The 18,844-nt window shown below is 43.6% G+C and overlaps 1 protein-coding gene across 1 annotated transcript in view; it reads right to left on the bottom strand.

Moving 5' to 3' along the window:
* Positions 1–8,889: 8,889 nt before the first annotated feature.
* MRM1 (mitochondrial rRNA methyltransferase 1) overlaps positions 8,890–18,844 on the bottom strand; it is a 71,807-nt gene continuing 61,852 nt past the window's right edge. The window contains exons 4-6 of the mRNA XM_085649467.1: positions 12,917–13,037; positions 10,028–10,147; positions 8,890–9,925 (exon numbers count right to left, since the gene is read on the bottom strand). Of these exons, the coding sequence (XP_085505593.1) occupies positions 9,888–9,925; positions 10,028–10,147; positions 12,917–13,037 (279 nt within the window). The 3' untranslated portion in view covers positions 8,890–9,887. The remainder of the gene's footprint in view (positions 9,926–10,027; positions 10,148–12,916; positions 13,038–18,844) is intronic.

Raw genomic sequence — 18,844 nt, 5'->3', positions numbered from 1 at the left:
AAGAAGGGGACCCCTACATAACCAATTAGGTTGTTATACGTAGGGAATATTAACAAAATTGGGATTTTTTTTTTTTAAAACCATAGATAAAGAATGCCAATAATTACCAGGTGTGTAACTATATAAGGTGAGTGCTTTCAATTAAACTCAATTCACAAGTGCAACTTAAACAGATTAAAGTGTTTAAAATAGTTTATTTAATCTGAAAAAAATATTTTTGTATTTTGTATATTGACAATTTATCATTGATTATATATTTTCTACATATTTCTATACCCCCCAAAAAAGTATTAAATAAACGATTTTAAACACTTTAATCTGTTTACGTTGCACTTGTGAATTGAGTTTAAATGAAAGCACTCACCTTATATAGTTACACACCTGGTAATTATTGGCATTCTTTATCTATGGTTGTTAAAAAAAATTCCCAATTTCATTAGAGATGCTTTGACATTTCCTAAGAAGCATGTAGAACAAATTCAGGTGTGGTGGTGCAGCATAATTGTCACAGCCAAAGATCAAGCTGCTGTTTTAGTAGAGTCCAAGCCCCACTTCAAGATTTGCTTGAATTTACAGGCCATTGTTGATTCCATCTGAGAACATATTTTCATGTTGTCAGCACGCCTGATCATGATAATTTTCACTACCTAGAAGGCACATGACATTAACTGTGCAAAGTGCCAAACTGCCTGAGGCAAAGTCTTTTTGGCCCCTAGAGTCAAACATCTTCAGACCCCCGGGCTGGAAGGGCCCAAGTGGTAACCTTCTAATCTACAGTAGGGAGGTAATTCAAACGATTGTCATCTGGCTTATTTGCATATTGGCATCATGCTGGGTAAACAAAGAGCAAGTTCAGCATTAGCCTTTGGTGAGATCACAGGATTTGTTCAGCAGCAGAAGTGTGTACCACATGGCTCTACAGAGAAAGGAAAGAAGACGAAACGTTTGGGTTTGAAAATGCCAGTATATGTCATTGTGTAATTTGTCTGTTATCTACTGGACCAAAAAATGGTTTCTCCTAGGTCGCCAAAATCAGCTCAGCAAGCACTTCAATGAAAGGAAGCAGCTGCTTTGATACCACACAGAATGCCTGGAAGATTTTGGTCTAAATGTTCGACTACGCATCAGTAGTGTGCAAAGATGGTTCCAATGCCTGTACATCTTTGTGTACAGCCGAGGTCAATGAAAGGACTTCCTTTGAATAAGGCTTCAAGGTCCCCAGCATTCCGTAAGTCCCAAAAAGGGCCAGCAACAATACTGTACAGGGGTCTCTAACGAACGAGCTGCTAACAGATACTCAAAGTCTACATCCAGGAAGACAATTTTATCTGTGTCATAGTTTGTAGTAAATCTCAGATTCAAGTCATTGTTATTTAAATAGTCAAAAAACTCTTCTAGTTCAGAGGTTGTACCTGTCCATATTAGAAGACCGTCATCAATAAACCGTCCCCAATAATAAATACTGTCAATCCATTTTCTGACCTTGTGGCCCCAGATCCACTCCGCCTCAAACCAACCCATGAAAAGGTTGGCAGAAGACGGAGCGAACCGGGAACCCATGGCAGTTCCAAGTCGTTTTCTGTATCAAATAAAAACATGTTTTCCAAAACCAATTTTGTCATATCTAGTAACGTCAAAGTATGTTCATAGTATTCTACTGGACGTTTGTTCAGAAATGATTCTAGAGCCTTCCAACCTAAATGATGGTGTATGTTGGTGTAGAAGGACCCCACATCCAATGTAACCAAGGTCATTCCTGGTTCCCATGTCACATCATTCATTATGTTAAGAACATGTTTTGTATCCTGTATATAGGATGGTAAATTCTGAACAAATGGTCTGAGAAAAGTGTCAATAAATTGAGAAAGTTTCTCCGCGAGTCCCCCTATCCCAGATATTATTGATCTTCCTGGTGGTTTAGTTCTATTCTTATGAATCTTAGGTAAACTGTACATACAAGGTGATCTAGGGTGATCAACTACCTGATCTCCCCTTTTGCAGTACGGATTATACATTGTTTTTAACCAGGTGATTAGACATTTCTGTTATTCTTTTGTTTCTTTTGCTCTTGGGTGTTCAAATTTTCGGTGACCTATGATGAAATACTAATTTCTATAATTCATCATTTCTTTTTACGATTCTTTTATCATTTCAGTGGTGGTGTGCCTTGATAATTTTCACGGTTTACTATAACCTTGGATTTTACTTAAGATTGGTTTTCAGCCTTGAATGATATGTTTTTGTATAGAACGTATGGAGTAATTATGTTCCTCTTTGGTTTGCAGCCCTAAAGAAGTCAGTAGAGCGCTACAATGCATGACGAAATACGGGTTGGCTGTATTTTTTCTTTGTGAACTGAAGACGGTCTGTCATGTGAAATGGCTATCTAGCTGTGCCTAGAAAAACTACCTGAATTCGAAATTTAATTTGAAAAAGATTGAATAAATTCATGGACATTGAATCTGAAACTATTGGACTTATTCGATAATTCAATAACTGTTTGTATAACATAAATTGTTGATACTACCTACAGTGTGCTCGGGGTAGACTTTGAATGCTTTTTACTCTCCAGTGGAGGGTGTATATATAAAATTGAATTGGTAACCAATCTTTCCTCCCCTAAGAGCACCGCTTAGATTACAACTATACAACTAATGTGTGTACCCTAACCCGTGACAAGAGTAGAGCACCCATCAGTATACCTGGTTACCAAGTGTGAAATTTGAATGCAGATACTGCAAGTATAATTCTGTACGTCCAGGAAAAGGAATGTACTGGGATGTAGCCCAAGTAATTACCAGTGGCTGAGATGAATGCAAGCATTTCATCCATTACTACTCAAGAAAAAGGCCAGCTTCAGTATTGTAAGGGGGAGGAACACTCTGATCCATCATACTGTGTGAATCCATAAACTCTGTTGGGCACTGCTAGGCCACCGAAGTGGGATCCAAAAATGTTATCCATTCAAGCAAATCTCTAGGGTATAGGGAGATGCTCGGGTAGTAATTTGTCATTTAAGCAGGCACAAAGCCTTTATTTATCTGCTCAGGATGTCAACAGAGACTACACCAGAAGCAGCATCAAAGGCATGGATTTTGGAACCTTGTAAGGTGTTTGCTTCGTCAGAAGTAGTGCCAAGGCCAGAGGCAGTGGTCAATCAGAAGCAGGAGACGTCAGGTTCAGAGCAAACATAATTGCTAGACCCACAGGAGCTGGCACAACCTTGGGGACTAGCCCAAATTGTACAGAGACAATCCTGAATATGTCTATCATAGAACTCGGGCTTCAACATCTTTACTTTCAGAATAGGTTCCAAAGACAAGAAAGCGACTGGTGCTATAGAAAGGCACTGAGTCTCCTAACAGTTGTAGGAGCGGGACCATTTCCTTGAAGTAGAAGTCCTTACCTTCCAATCACATGCTTTGTATTTTATGTGGGAAGATCTCCTGGGAGATTGTTTCTGATTACAAGACTTACTTGAAAGATGCTGGGGCCACACTGTTGGGTCTTGCTATTATAGGCCTTGGCCAAAATTAAGTTGGCCTTTAGTTCTGTAATGCCATCGGACGCACTGAAGAGCAGGATTCACAGACTGACCAATTGATCGGGATCAGAGCCAAGACATCACATGCAGACATCATTGGAATCGAACAAAGACGTCCTTTTTACTGAAAATATGGACAGGGTTTAAACCCCAAAAACCTTAGGAGAAATTTTACTTAGTCATCGTTGAATGCTCAGAAATGTCATTGGTGAAGCTCCAAAGAGAGCTCTGGGCTGCATCGACCAGTAGCAAAAAAAACAAGACTGACCCTACACACCAGTTGGTGCTTTATATGTCCAGTCCTCTCTCCCAACTTCTAGAATTATTAACAGCGCACCTTAATTTTGCCTTCATGACCAAGTGCTTGTGGATTGATAGACATGGACACAGGTTCAAATTATGTTTTTTTTCTTGTTTAGATTCTACTTGCTCACACAAATTGTCCTGATGATGATCTTAATGTTATAGGATCGAAACGCCATCGACCTCACAATCAAAACTCCTTTACTTTATTAATTTAATTAGGAGTTTTGCATAGTGTTTTCAATGCGATGTAAAGTTTTTATTTGTCACAAGAGCACATGCACTTCCACTCGTCTATGTGTGAGCACAAGAAGTACTTGTAAATAATTGAAGGATACTCCTTTTTATGATGTTAATAAAATGTGATGTCGTTCTAAAAGCGTGTGTCCACACATACATGGTTTACTGAGTTCGGTTCAGATTCAGTTTACATTTAACTTCTAGAGAGTCACACTCCATCTAATAACTGGTAGCCATAGCTACTGGAGGACCACTTTAGGCCTCACCTAGACCCTTGTTTCTCTAAACAATTATATGTTCTGGCATCGTCCCAGGTGAGCAAAGAAATGGCTAAAGCTGCATGGTGCCAGCTGGCGGCGCTGGACATCTATTGCTGGGGAAAAGGTTTCAGATCCAATCTGGTGCCTAGAGGATGGTATGCCTTTGCCTCCTCTGCTTTGTTTGTGCTCCACATGGCCTCAGCCTATATGTATGTGACTTTTGGCCTTTGAGGTCCCTGCATCACGGCAGTATCTACGTGGACTGGTTGGATTGTCTGGACGCTGGCACTGGGTAGAATTAATCAAGCAACTGTCATCCAAGCATTAAGTGATCTCTGCAGCCTCCAGTTATATTTCACAGTTATATTCGCACAGCTCTTATGTGTGGGTGGTGGTGGCAGCGGTGGCTCATCGAGACCAGGGGAGGAAGTAAGTGGTTAATTGCTGCTGCTGCGCTGTGTACAAGTGTTGAGTTGCTGCATTTCTATTTCATCAAATACATTTCTGGCATTGTTACTTAATTTGTCCTGGACTTGTACTTTACTCAGGCCTACACAATCGCCCTCACCTTGTTTCTTGAAGATCTTGCTTTGTGCTAACAGCCTGTCAATATTTGAGGTGGTCCTCTAGAAAAGACCTCATGGGCAAAAGCAAATGTACTGGGGAGGGGCGGGGGGGGTTCAGCAACAGATGCTCCAGAGGGTGATTCGGTTTGTAGCTTCTAAAATTGGGCTAACTGAGAGAAGACCTACCATGGGCCCAAAGAATCTTGCACAATCACTGCCTGGCCCCCGTGTGGCCACTCCAACAGGAAGTACCCAGGAGGTTGAGTCTTATGTGTTGGATGATCACTCTACGGATATCTCACAGCAGACACTACTCCCCCACGACCCTGCATGCGGAACCCAGGCAAGCTGCCAAAAAAGACAGGAAATCTGTCCGAAATAAACAGCCGAAGAATAGTACTCACATTAATTTGCCATTCTTCACCCTGTCACCTGCAAACCTCGACTGCACCGCGGGTGGTGTGGATCGCAGTACAAAACCAAGTTGGGTGGTTGATTTGGTAGAGGATCTAGTTTGTAGGCTATAAGGGATTTTAAGAAGGTAACTTTAGCCCATTCTGGCATGATAGTCAGTGATTAAACAGGTACTCAACAATACCATAAAACCCTCGTCATCTTCACTTTAGTCTAATGACAGAGGAGATCTTGTACCAACTCCCTTAGTTGTGGAAACTGGGAAAGATATGATGAGCATTTGTAATGCGAAAGTAGCTGCCAATATCCCAAGGCTAGCCAGTAGTACTAATACAATGAAAACAGGGGACAATTCAGCGAGGGGCCATTGACCAACGCAATTCTGCCAACAGGAGAGTACCACTGGGTGCATGGGGGCTGATGCAGTCCCTCAAGAGACTGAGAATCTTTCTGTTATTAACCAACCCCTATGTGGTAATTCATGCAGGAGTTCTGGGATTGAGCAAAGAGCAGGAAGAATCACACGATTATTTGGTTAATATGTGTCTGAACTGACTCTCTAAAAATATCAATTTCCCTACTTCTTTGGCACATAATATACTTCTTACTCGCAGAGTGCAGTGGATTGTGAAGAGTCGGAAAGACCATCCTGGGGACTGTCTCATCATGAAATTCAAAGGTCTCTCCTTAGTAGAAAAATTGTTATCTGATAGGGCGCATAAACGAGTGGGGCAAACTAGTATTGATCCTCTTCCCTTGGGATATTTTTGCAAACCGACACCATGCCTCGGTTGGGCTCATCATACCCTTCCCTCGTTACATCATCATACAGGCTCAAGTGTTCCCACCAATGGCTGGCATTGGTCGGCCGGGCCTTCTAGTGTTACCGTTTCACCGGTTTCATGTTTTGGACCAACTTGATTGACTAACCAGAGCAGCTTTTACTCAGGACCAAGGCAGGAGGAGTTCATCCCTGCTCCAGTTATCATTGGGTCCACCGATGACCTTGAACTGACTGTGGTATGAGTGATGCGCTGGCAATATACTTGTGACCTGATCACAATCTTCTGTGTAAATTTGTAACTCTAATGTAACTTCAGGGTTCGGTTTTTCCAAGAAGAAAATCTAAGATGCTACATTATTGGCTGGATGAAAGAGGTGAGTTTTAGCTATTTGTGGCAGCCGGGCAAGGTTTGAAATCTGCAGTCTGTCTGGACCAAAGGTAGAGACAAGTTCCCCTGGACTTTTTATCATTCAACAATTTCAACAGTTTGGCTAAATGTTTGATGGGACAAGAAAGCGACTGGGACACAGACTACAGCTGCCTTATTTTACCCCTTTAGCAAAAGACACACAATTGATGGATGGAATGCAGAACAAATTAAAACATTCACACCCCAGTCAAGAAATCTGGGTTAAATCCATCATTCTTTTGCTCACCATGCCACCCCAGTTTAGACCCTGGCCATATGCAAATCAGTCTTGACCCTGTGCCTCATGGGAACAGTCCAGCCTGAACTGCCAAGCCAGATCGTCCCTGGACCGGAAAGAAGCATCCTAGGACCGGTTTCGGGGTTTCCCCCTCTTCAGCCAGGATAACTTGATTCCAGTGGCACAGTGAGCCCAGAACCCATTTCTGGGCATACCTGGCGCACTTAGGGAGAGAAAGCAAAAGACACACAAACAATGGATTTAGGCCCAGATCTCCGTACTGGGGTGAATGTATGACATTGTTCTGCATTCTGTCCATCAACTGTTGTTTTTGCATTTGTACCCCGAGTGGGACGGGTATGCCCAGACGTGGGTCCTGTGCTCTCCATGCCACTGGAATCAAGCTATCCTGGCTGAACAGGGGTGAAACCCCGAAACCGGTCCTAGGATGCTCGTTTCCAGTCCAGGGAGGGCCTGGCTTGGCAGTTCGGGCTGGACTGTTCCCATGAGGCACAGGGTCAAGACTGATTTGCATATGGCTGGGTTCAAACTGGAATGGCATGGTGAGCAAACAAACAATAAATTTAGGCCCAGATCTCTGTACTGGGGTGAATGTAGGACATTTTTCTGCATTCTGTCCATCAACTGTTTTTTTTTGCTTTTGTTACCCCTTTAGTCAGGGAGTCGAAGCAGAGTTGGTTGCCTGACATGTGGTTTTGTGAGTGATTTAGAGTAGTTTGGATTTTACACTGCGCTTCAAAATCGAGTCAGTGCATTGCCCCGATGTCAGGTGTAAAACAAGGGTTGCGGCAAGGACTGCACACAGTCCCTGCTGCTACATTTTTCCTATGGTAGTTATAGACTAGACCGAGATACAAGGGCGTTTCACCCAAGGTCAGGAAACCCCCAACGACTTCACTCATGCTGGCTAAAACGCTGATGACCCGCATTTTCGGGTGCAGTCAGAAATACACTACCAAGAACTAGATGAAAGATCTGGTACATTGTATTTAGCAATTGGACACCAGTCAAAACAGTATCCCTTGTGCATCTAGGCCTAAAGATATTTGGGCGCATCCGCGCTTGTATTTGCTTCTCATTGATTGAGACCCTTCACGGATGCCAGTCTGTTCTATAGCCAGGCCCTGCATGGCAAAGGACCCTTATGTCATCTTCTAACTTGGATAAGTACTAAAGCTCATTGCTGGAGGCAAAGGTTGTGTGAACGGGCGAACCAGGCATTGTGAATCTCCCTGTTGGATATCGGCAACTAAAGCTTGCGTCTTTGTAACGCAAGGGTTAGATACTCATCTATCTAACTTACCTGCTTATATCTAAATAACATGGAAAGGATCTCCATGGAGATGGCACCTTGCTCTAGTGTGGCAGAAGTGGGATTGTTAACTGTTCCTGTATTCTCTGCATCCACTGTGATATCCCTCTGGTTCCTGTGATCTCACTGAAGGCTAATGCAAAGCTTCACTTACCTTGTGACAACTGGCCAACACTAAGGACGTTTCAGTTGTTTAGAATTTGCTCTTTACCTAACATGAAGGCAATATGTAAAGCAAGCCAGATGATGACAGCTTGACTTACCGCCCTTGTTTAGTGCCCATACTGTCATGCTAGAAGGCTTCCACTGCGGACACTGACAGATATATCATACCCACCAGAGGTTTGGATGTATACTAGGCCCCAGTGTAACTATTCTTACAATAGGGAACCTTTTAAGTTGTTTTAAGTAGTTCGCCCACAAAGCAGTACTGGTACATGATCAAACTATCCATGCAAGACTTTTAGGATAACCATCTATGTAAATCATTGCAATTTCAATTCATTGCATGAAAAAAACATATCCGACGTGAATATGGCGAAAATATGACATGGGCCAGACCTGCTCTGGCCAATGTTTGACACACATACCCATAAAAAGTTGCCATTAATGTGACTTGTTAGCCCTCGTAACAGAAGTACTGAACATAGTATCAAGACCGTAAGAGAAGCATAAGATGATGGAGTGGTTACATGGCGAGGATCTGAATGGGTTTAACTTTATTGAAATACTTCTCTTCCACCCTACAGCTTTGTAAGACTGTAAATGCAAAATAACTTATTTCAAAGAGGCACAAAATATTAGGCAAGCATATTTTATGTACCTGCCAACTTCAATGTAATATTTTCAGATACATACATTTGCAAAATAATACAGTACACAGAAATAGGTTGGTCGCTTTGTCCATGACACACAATTAGGCAAATACAAAAATGGTACTTGATTACCTTTTATACATTTATAGAAGTGCAAGGATGCGTGATGTGGCAGGTTGGCCTAAGTAAAGCTAAGAGTCCAGACAAACATTCTGAGTACCTGCCCCACTGCTACTTCAAACTATCGGAGGGGACATCTATGTAGCTGTACGGTCAGTCATCACGCGAGCATTAATACACAATTCCTGGGCAGAAATGATAGTGGCGCAGTACCCTCCAAGCTACTCATAATTTCAACTCAAGTCTGGATCACTGGAGTGAGAATGCCGCTAGCGGTATGACAACAGCTTACTACATGGATTGTAAATGTACCACTGAGTAGGGTAACATGAAACTGGTAATGCTCGCATCATTTCTCAAGTCTGTGAATTTCTGAACAGGCGAACTGCAGAGATGCTACTCCGGATCTCACAGACCGGGTTAGCACTACTGGATTTCCTCATCGTCCCCTGTAAACAGTTCATGCCTACCTCTGGTTCAGTGAGAATGTAGCATCATCTTTGCAGTAGGTAACAAACTTAAAATCCATCAATGCAACTATTTTCAAGAAGATCTGGCCCAACAGAATGGAGATTCTGTCCATTCCTCTGTGAGCTGCGTAAGAGCCATTTACGTGTCTTCCAGTTCGCAGGGTCCGTTTGCTATTTACCGTGGATTCCAATTGCTCCATTAAAGCTTCGTGTATTTTTAGCCATCAATTCACAGAACATGGGGTCGGGTATCCTCAGACGCACTCCTGAAGTCCCTGACCACTTTCCCCCCAAAATCAATGACAAGCATACCAGGAAATGTATAAGAACAGTCAGTGTAACAAGTGATCAAAATGGAGCCACTCTTGGGTCAAGACGAACCAAAGCATCATCATGGTCTCTGGCCATATAAACCGTGCAACAGAATCCCTGCAAAAGAGAGGAGGGGAAACTATGGTCAACAACAGAACTCCAACTGATAGTTTTCTTTACAACTGGTAGTGATGAATGAGTTACTTGGAGTAATCTTACCAGCAGCAACGGAAACATTTAGGGATTCAATGCCCGGGTGCAGGACTCTTCCAGGAGGTATGGTAAGCATCATCTGGCAGAGGCCTCTCATCTCAGAGGAAAGGCCTTGACCTTCATTCCCTGCAGAGGTAAATACATTACAGGCAGCTCCCGCATAGGTAATGGCATTTCACAAGACTGGCCTGCAAGGCAGTTCTGGCGCTGCACAAGATGGCGGTGCATGGTCACCCGCAAAGACAGGCCTGCAAGCTTGTTTTTGGAGTCACTGACTGTGTGACACACGGAGTAATCCCGATTAAAGGACATTGCTCTCTGTGGCTACAATGTAAGGTGGGAATTATTCAAATGAGTACCGTTGAGTTGGGCAAAAGAAACACAAATTAACTGCAGTGCAAAGATCGACACTACAAAATCAGGCTTTACACAAAGAGTGGGAGTAGTGACATGTACAGGGAAAGGGATCCGTAATCTTTTCATCGGCTGCAGCAATATACTAATACTTTCACAAATTATTTTAACGCAAGTCTGTCTACGAAGTAAAATGTACCAGATTTTACCACAATAGGGTCTTATTTGTGTAAAGCGTGTACTCACCAACACAGAAAGTGCAGAAGTATATAAGAAATGAACTAAAACAAACTGAAAGTACAACCTGTGTGTAAAGTAATGGTATTAACAAAAACATTTTTTTTCCAAGTCTAATACCCCGATGGTATCATTATTGATTAATTAGGCCTGAGGCTGACAAAAATTATACATCTATTAAAAATCTAAAAGCAAGCAATACATGATAGTTTTAATTATTTACACATGAATTAAGTATTGCTGGTAGAAAAGGGCATGTAAAGTCTGGGAGTTGTATTGTTTTAGCACTTACTGACGAAATCAAATCAGGGCATAACTGACATCAGAAATGTCTTCTGGATAGCAGGCGCACCGCATAGGACCAGGAGTTTGTGCAACAATGGTGGATGGCTGTGCACGGTTTGCTGGCCAAACACATGGCTGTGCAGTGGTCGACTGTTCGTGCAGATATTTAACTGGCTGTTTACATCATGCTTTATCACCTGGTCTCCAAGCGCTGTAATAAACGGGTTATTACTACCCAACTCAACAGTGCTTGTTTAACCCCTTCAGTGCCCGCCCCTTTCCCCGCCCTGTGCCGGCCGTTGCATTAGCGGGCGGGGTTTATGACGAGCTGGTCTCGTCATGGGCACAGCGCAACCGCGGCCCATGACGAGACCAGCTCGTCATGGGCATTGAAGAGGTTAATGGAGCTCAGAAGGATGAAAGGCAGCACAGACCCATATGAACTTGCACCCTATTTCTGCATCAATCCGTATAGCCAGAATATATTTTGAGCGATACACCGGATTCGCTAAAAGTGGTTGCAATTTGCGTATAGACTTACTGAATCCACTGGTATTTTGCTAACCGACCTGCATACAAATAGGTTGATTTACAAAATACCAAATCACAGTGGGTCGCAAGCCGACCTACCTCATGAATATTAATGAAGTGGGTTTCAAATTGTGACTCCCTAGGATCCGCTGCCATCCCAGGGATGGTCAACTGCTGGAGTCAGCAGACCACCTTGTCTGTGATTGGTTTTAAATAAAGGAAACCCCATGGACCAATGCCTACTCCTAACAATGTTTTTTGACCAATCACATAGGGACACGGTCCCTTGCAGACTTCTTGCCCTTTGCAAAAGGGTTACCACCTGCTTTGAGGTGTAGGTAATATATTCATGTTTTTTACGGCACTTTGGTCGCATAACATTAAAGCCTACCATAAGTAATCACTGTTTGGAAGGGAAGCCCTAAGCACGCCCTTCCAAATAGCGGTTCCTTATGATTTCCTAGGGCCATTTAGCGATTCCATAAGATGTTAACGAACAGCTGAATGGGGTCAGTACATTTGAAAAACACATTTTCTTGTTGCAAACCTTGCGATTTACTGAATCGCAGAATTTGCGACAAGAAAATGCATTAGCCCCTCTGGCCCTTTGTTCCCAGTTCTAAGATATGTTTAGCACAGTTCTGTGGACGTTATCAATGCACTTGTAATCTCACATATATAACGGAATTTAAATTACGGTTTTATGACATCAGCATTTTGCATGTCCCACAATCTATATCAATATCGGAGACCTTGAACAATATTATCATGTGCGACCTGAAGCTCCTAGAAGGCCTTACTCACTTCGCTTCTTTGTACTGCACAAGTAGCATTTGTTATTGTAACCCAACCAGAGAATGACTCAACCTGCCTGAATAGAACACTCCGGCTCCACTAGGTCTCTGAAGCCGCGCACTGACATACACCGCATTCATACAAGCTTCCATTATACTGCACTGTACACCATACAAGTAAGAAATCAGGTTGGAAATACAGAATGTAATGCATCCAGAAACGAGCTGTTTTCAGATGCGTTAAGGCTCTTAAATGCTGTGGTTTTAGCAAAAATTAGATTGCCATATTTATATAAATGTACTGCTTCTACAACAGTAGATAATTTAACAATAACCTTATGAAAAGTACATTATTCTCTGTCATAGACCTAACCATGAAACTGAACAACAGAAATGTAACTCCGAGCTACCTCAGAAGCGCCCTAAAAGGCATGGCTATTAACAAACGAGCAAACGCACACAAAACCACAAACACAAAAGCACACACAAAAACACAAACACAAAACCACACACAAACACAAACCCACACACACATATATATATATATATCTCTACGGAAGCAAACTTGCCCCAAAAACCCCAGCCTAAACAGCAACTGTGGCAGGTTGGCGCCCCAGCAATATTAATAAAAGGGGTACTCCCTATAGTAGTTCTAAGCCTACTGACCCAACAACAGTGCTATAGACATACTTACCCAGCACTAATATCGTGGGCCGGCTCCACTGGTATTCGGATGTGGTGATGATCGGGACCCCCTCGAGGGCTTCGGTCTTCCCGACCGTGCCAAGCACCTGCCACCCTTGCTCGATCTTTTCCTGAAGAGAAGAAACAAAGGAGAAAGTCAGCCAGTTTCAGGCCTTCGCAAACTTCGAAAAGTTTGCCTCTGTTCATTCTGGCAGATTTCAGGCTCACTGTGCTATTCTGTGCTCTGAGAACCCGGTGAAGGCAGCAGTGTAAAGTCGGAAGCAGCGAAAATAATGGTTTCACCTAAAAATGCTTTACAAGCTGTAGTAAAAGAAAACAATTCAATCTGGGAGCAATGTAAATCCACGTCTAACAGGAAGTGACGGCTAATAACTCACGGCCTTCTAGAAAGGAAATTATCGGCTGCAGCTCAAGCTAGACGTAGAAGTGCATAAGAAAAGTGTCTACAAACTGTCAACCACAGGAACAGAGGAGACATCCCTCTTGGATACGACTATTCACTGCACACCCCACTGTAACACAATATCGCATGACAACAAGAACAGAGGAAATATTCCTCTCGAATAAGACAATTCACTGCACACCCCACTGTAACAGAACACGGTCAATCATACAGCGGAAAATAACACATTGTATGACGACCAGAACAGAGGAGACACCCCTCTCTTGGAAACGACTACTCACTGTACATCCCACTGTAACATAACACTGTCAATCGCATAGAGGAAAAGAACACACTGCATAATGACAAGAACAGAGGAAACATCCCTCTTGGAGAGGACTATTCACTGCACACCCCACTGTAACAGAATACTGGCAATCATACAGAGGAAAATAAGACTTTGCATGATAACAATAACAGAGTAGGCACACCTCTTGGATAGACTATTCACAGTTACCACACTGTAACACAACACCACATGACAAGAACAGAGGAAACATCTCTCTCGAACAGGACTTTTCACTGTACACCCCACTGCAACAGAACGCTGTCAATCATACATTTGCCAGTGTTCCGGCAAGTGAGCACACTACAAACATACGTTTTCACCTGCAAGTTGCTTAAAACGGGTAACTTTCACAAAAACGAAAGGATGCTTTTACAGGTGCCATATGAATGAATGTTTAGGGAGGGGAGGGTCCTGACCCTCTTGAAATAAAATATCATCTCCAATATTTACTCCTCTATCAATTTCTCAAAACTCCAACTGCAATAAAAACAGGACATGTAAGATAAGGTAATTTAGCCTTGCTTGAGTTTGAAAGGCCTTTTCAGATGTACTCTCTTGCTGATCTCAACTTGCAGTGCTGGCTGACGGCGCCCCTCGCTCTCTGTGAAACAAGCAATCGCCGCTGCGCCACGCAGCCTTTCCCGCTCTCCCCGAAACAAGAACACCTTTTGCTCCTGGCGATTTCTATAGCGCCGAACATGGCCCTTGGAAAGAGGCAGCGGCGTTAGAGCTTCACACGTGCAGGGACCCAACTGCTCCAACGAACGTTGGGTGCCCGAGGGGCACGCTGCCTTTAAGAACCGAAGCATAAAGGCCGACATTTTAGGCTCAGGTCCAGGACGGATTGGTTCTTGCGGGCACTCTGGCATTGGCCGAAGGGCCGGTGTCTCGGTGCCCCCTGTGAGCCTTTTTTTTTCTCCTTTCCCAGTCCACAGAGGGCACTGGACAGGGAGAGTAAAGCAGCCTCGCTGGGCAGCCATGTGATATGGCCCTTCAGCCGTGGCCTCTCCTTGACGCCCTGCCCTGCCGAGCAATCACGCCGATGGTGGGCTGGGGAGAAGGTCATTGTGTGCCAGAATCGGCCTCCCTGGGGGCCAGGTGTTGCTCAGGCCATTGAGCTATGATCATCTCAGCCCCCCTGGGGCCCAGGCAGCCCAGAAACCGGGTTTGCATTGGACACCTCGCCCACAGCCCTTCTCATTCAGGGCATGGTGGGCGAGGAAGAATGGTCTCGCTGTGGGGGCCATGCGGGGCACTGGTTGCCAAGTTCAGGTGGGCCGCTTAAAGCACACATGGTTTGTGGCTAGCGAGGTGTTCCTGCTCGCCCATTTTGCTGTCCCGGAGCTTCAAGGCTGTGTGGGAGCGCTCACTCCACTCCTCACACCAGAAGAGAGATGATGACAGCAGCAGCAGTTTGCTGTCTTATGATAAAGTCTTCAACTTTGCAAATAAAAAAACTCTGATCTGGTTCTCGGCAAAAACTGTAAGAACCCTTAAAGTAATTCAAGATCGCCACGCAGTCCCCTTACATTTCCCTCATTCTGGATAGTATGCTCCCTTAACCTGCACCAGTATTTCCTTTTCTCTGATGAGTTTCTGTAGTTTTGGTTTTCATGTAATACGAGTCTTTTAAAAGGCGACTTTAAATTGTGAATGGGCGTGGAGGATGGGACATGATGTGGAGCGGAGACTGAATCCAGTGTATGTCCTTGTCAGAGCTCGTCACTAGGTTAGAAAAGTATCCAAATTACATGATCATCTATTCAGTGGCCTCTTTTCAAGTAGAGAGACGGAATTTGTTACATATGGGCCAGTGGGTACCCCCTTTCCAGAGTGTTCCTCCTTATCCCGCACTCCACCAGCCATCCCATGTCCACTGCCCTCCCTGTTAGGGAGATCGGATGGAGCACATGCCTACTGCATGCCCGGCAGCTCTGGCGACAGAATAATGGTCACATATGGACCAAGTGAAATTGTGATTCTAGTAAAATTAGACAACTATTTGCACTCCCAATGAGCACCCCTATGCAGCCGCTTAGGATGGATCTAGGCATTCAACCCATTGCGGACATGGTAGCTTCCAGGCCAGTAATGTACTGGCGTCGATTATGGGGCACCCCTGAACTTGCAAACTTTCAGGAGGAACTCAAGTCTATCTTGCTGATCCCTAAGGCAGGTGCCATTCCTTGGCTAGCATAGGTTAAGAAATCCCTGAAGGAGATGGGGAGAGAAGACCTTTGGCTCACACCCGTGGACTCATGCTCCTCTCTTCCAAAACGAACATTGACAAAAGCTTTGGAGGAACGAAACCTGACTAAAATCTTTCAATCTCCTAATATTGCTAATTTGACCACGGTATTCCTTGAGGCAAAAATTAGCTATAGCTTTGAGCCTGTAATAGATTTGATCCACCCGGTTATTGCAAAAAAATTATATCTACAATTTAGGCATGGTTCTCTGCCGCTCTTTGAGAACGAATAAGTGGGCTGGCTCAGTCTGGCAACCCTGCCCCGGGTGTGGAGCCTCAGAAGAAACCGAGGTTCATGTCATACTCTTTTGCTCAGCTTATAAAACACCCCGCCGAAAATGGATAATTCAACTTGCAAAAAACATAGGCGTTAGGAATTACAGAGATTTGTTCAGGTTGCTGAAGTACGATACTTCTTCTTTATATGCCACAGTAACAGCCAAATATTTATTCTCTATGTGGTTAATCGGAAGACGCTTACTATCTCCCTAAGGCAATTCCTGTTTTACCTTTTTGCAATAATTGTTTTCCTAGTTTCTTTTTTCTTATGAATTTGTGCTTATATTTTTATTCAGAACCATGTATTATTTCTTTTAATCTGTGAATATTGTATTATGTGTTTTTATGAACTTTTAGGGCTGATAGCCGAAATAAAGTTTTGACTGACTGACTGACTGAATACAAGTCTTTTAAAAGGCGACTTTAAATTGTGAATGAGTGTGGAGGATGGGACATGATTTAGAGCTGTGGAGCGGAGACTGAATCCAGTGAATGTCCTTGTCAGAGCTCGTCACTAGGTCAGAAAAGTATCCAAATTACATGATCATCTATTAATTGGCCTCTTTTCAAGTAGAGAGACGGAATTTGTTACATATGGGCCAGTGGGTACCCCCTTTCCAGAGTGTTCCCTCCTTATCCCGCACTCCACCAGCCATCCCATGTCCACTGCCCTCCCTGTTAGGGAGATCAGATGGAGCACATGCCTACTGCATGCCCGGCAGCTCTGGCGACAGAATAATGGTCACATATGGACCAAGTGAAATTGTGATTCTAGTAAAATGATGTGGGTACACAGCTGTGAAAGCACAGACGGCACCAAAGAAAAAAAATGCATAGTTTGATGTGTGGGTAGAGGGGGTGTCAACAGTGTTTGCCGCACAGGGCGACACCATTTCTAAAGCTGGCCGTGGGGACAGGTGATGTGATCCCACACCATCTTCACCTGGAATGTGGGACATTTTTTTCGGCAGTGCCCGGGCCAAATTATGATCCCAATCCGACCCTGCTCAGGTCTATGCATGACCACTAGTCTACGCATTAGGATGTTTACCACTAACTAGTCTGTATGATGTGCTGTGATATAGTTCCACATTTCTGTTATTTCGGAGCACTAGTACAAACTCGTTTTAACAATGCCTAACTTAATTGTGCATAATTTATCAACCCCAATGGGACGAAAGGCTAAGTGAATCCTGCTAACTTGCACAGACCACGACTGTGGATGCCCTGGGTTTCCCTGTCTGATGGACATTAGAGAGGACGCATATAACTCTATGCTCCCTTACCCAGCGGCACCTCCTCTGTCTTACACCTGCCTCCAGGTTTACGTTAAAACAACGATGCCAAACTGCTGAATACTCCCTACTAAGATCCAAGAATGAGGTGCAGGTTTTGTACACAGAATCTCTGCTCCTGCCAGCAGTAACTAGAGAGTTTAGACAGAAATAATGTTCCCGCCAAACAGGCATCAGAAGGTTTTTAACAATTTGTCAACGAAAAACAAAGGCATTTATTATATTTTTAACAGCATTGGACTTCCAATTCAAGAAGCATAAAAGCGAGCTGAAATAAGCTGCTGGCGGGTTTTAGCAACACATCATCCTTTTTCCACATTCTAAACATTAGACTGTCAGTAAAATGTGAAAATGTTTTCGGGGTTATCTCAGACCTCATTTATGCTATCCAAGGGAACATCTCATACAATTATGCTAAAGTCAAACACATGAACATCAAAACCTAAATACAAAAAAACAATTAAAAAGAGAAAAATGCGGAAATCAAGGGCACAGCGAGAACGGATACATAGCGGCATGCTTCTAAAGAAATGATTTGCAACCCACGCCTCTCTTCCCGAAATCACCCCCTTTTCAGTTGGTCTCTAGAGACTATGGTGCCAGAGATTTCAATCACTGAACCTGTTTGCAGTGTTTGATGAGGCGAATAAAATATTCATGCTACGCACCCACAGTGCAATACTGCCCTCATGTGGTCACATTTACACTAATCCGTCGTCAGAGACTAGAACAACTCCCGTGAAGGGATTTTAAATCATAACAGTCGTGAATGAACTTCTGCCACTTGAATATTGTCCTAAACTGTTGTCGGTCTAATTTTAGGGCAGGGATTACCAAACCGGCCCCCTGCATGACAAATTAGTAAAATGAGTGCTCCGCTGAAAAGTAAAAAACATGGAAGACTCAGAATAAAAAAAAAATGGTGGAAATCAGAATGCGGTGACCTGCGAGGAGGAAGCCCTACACCACTGAATGACCAAACTGCTTGAAATAATAACAACCGGACGACAAAAATAGCCTCTCAAGAATGTTCCAATTCGCTTCAATATTCACTAGTAAAACAGACCGTACCGCCGCGACACGCACACTAGTGAGGTCATAGTCCCTTTCTCCGGTCAGAGGAACGAGTGGGTATAAAAAGAATATAGACAGTTGTGGCAGGCACACTTTTTGATAACATTTCATTGAGAATCACACCAGGTTGCATAACCTGCCGAGTGTGCACTATGCACGTTTAAAAGGTTACGTTTTTGCTAGGTTTTCAATGAGCAGGTCAGCCCACGGCAATGGCTGCGCAGGCGGCGGGGTGTAAGGTGTACCTTTTAGGAACAGTGGATGGTATCCCGATGCACGTTGGAGGGTTG

This window comes from Triturus cristatus, chromosome 3_2 (assembly GCF_964204655.1).
Source record: "Triturus cristatus chromosome 3_2, aTriCri1.1, whole genome shotgun sequence".
In the NCBI taxonomy this organism is placed as follows: Eukaryota; Metazoa; Chordata; class Amphibia; order Caudata; family Salamandridae; genus Triturus; species Triturus cristatus.
The sequence above is the reverse complement of the archived record's forward strand: the minus strand, read 5'-3'. Positions and strand labels throughout refer to the sequence as shown.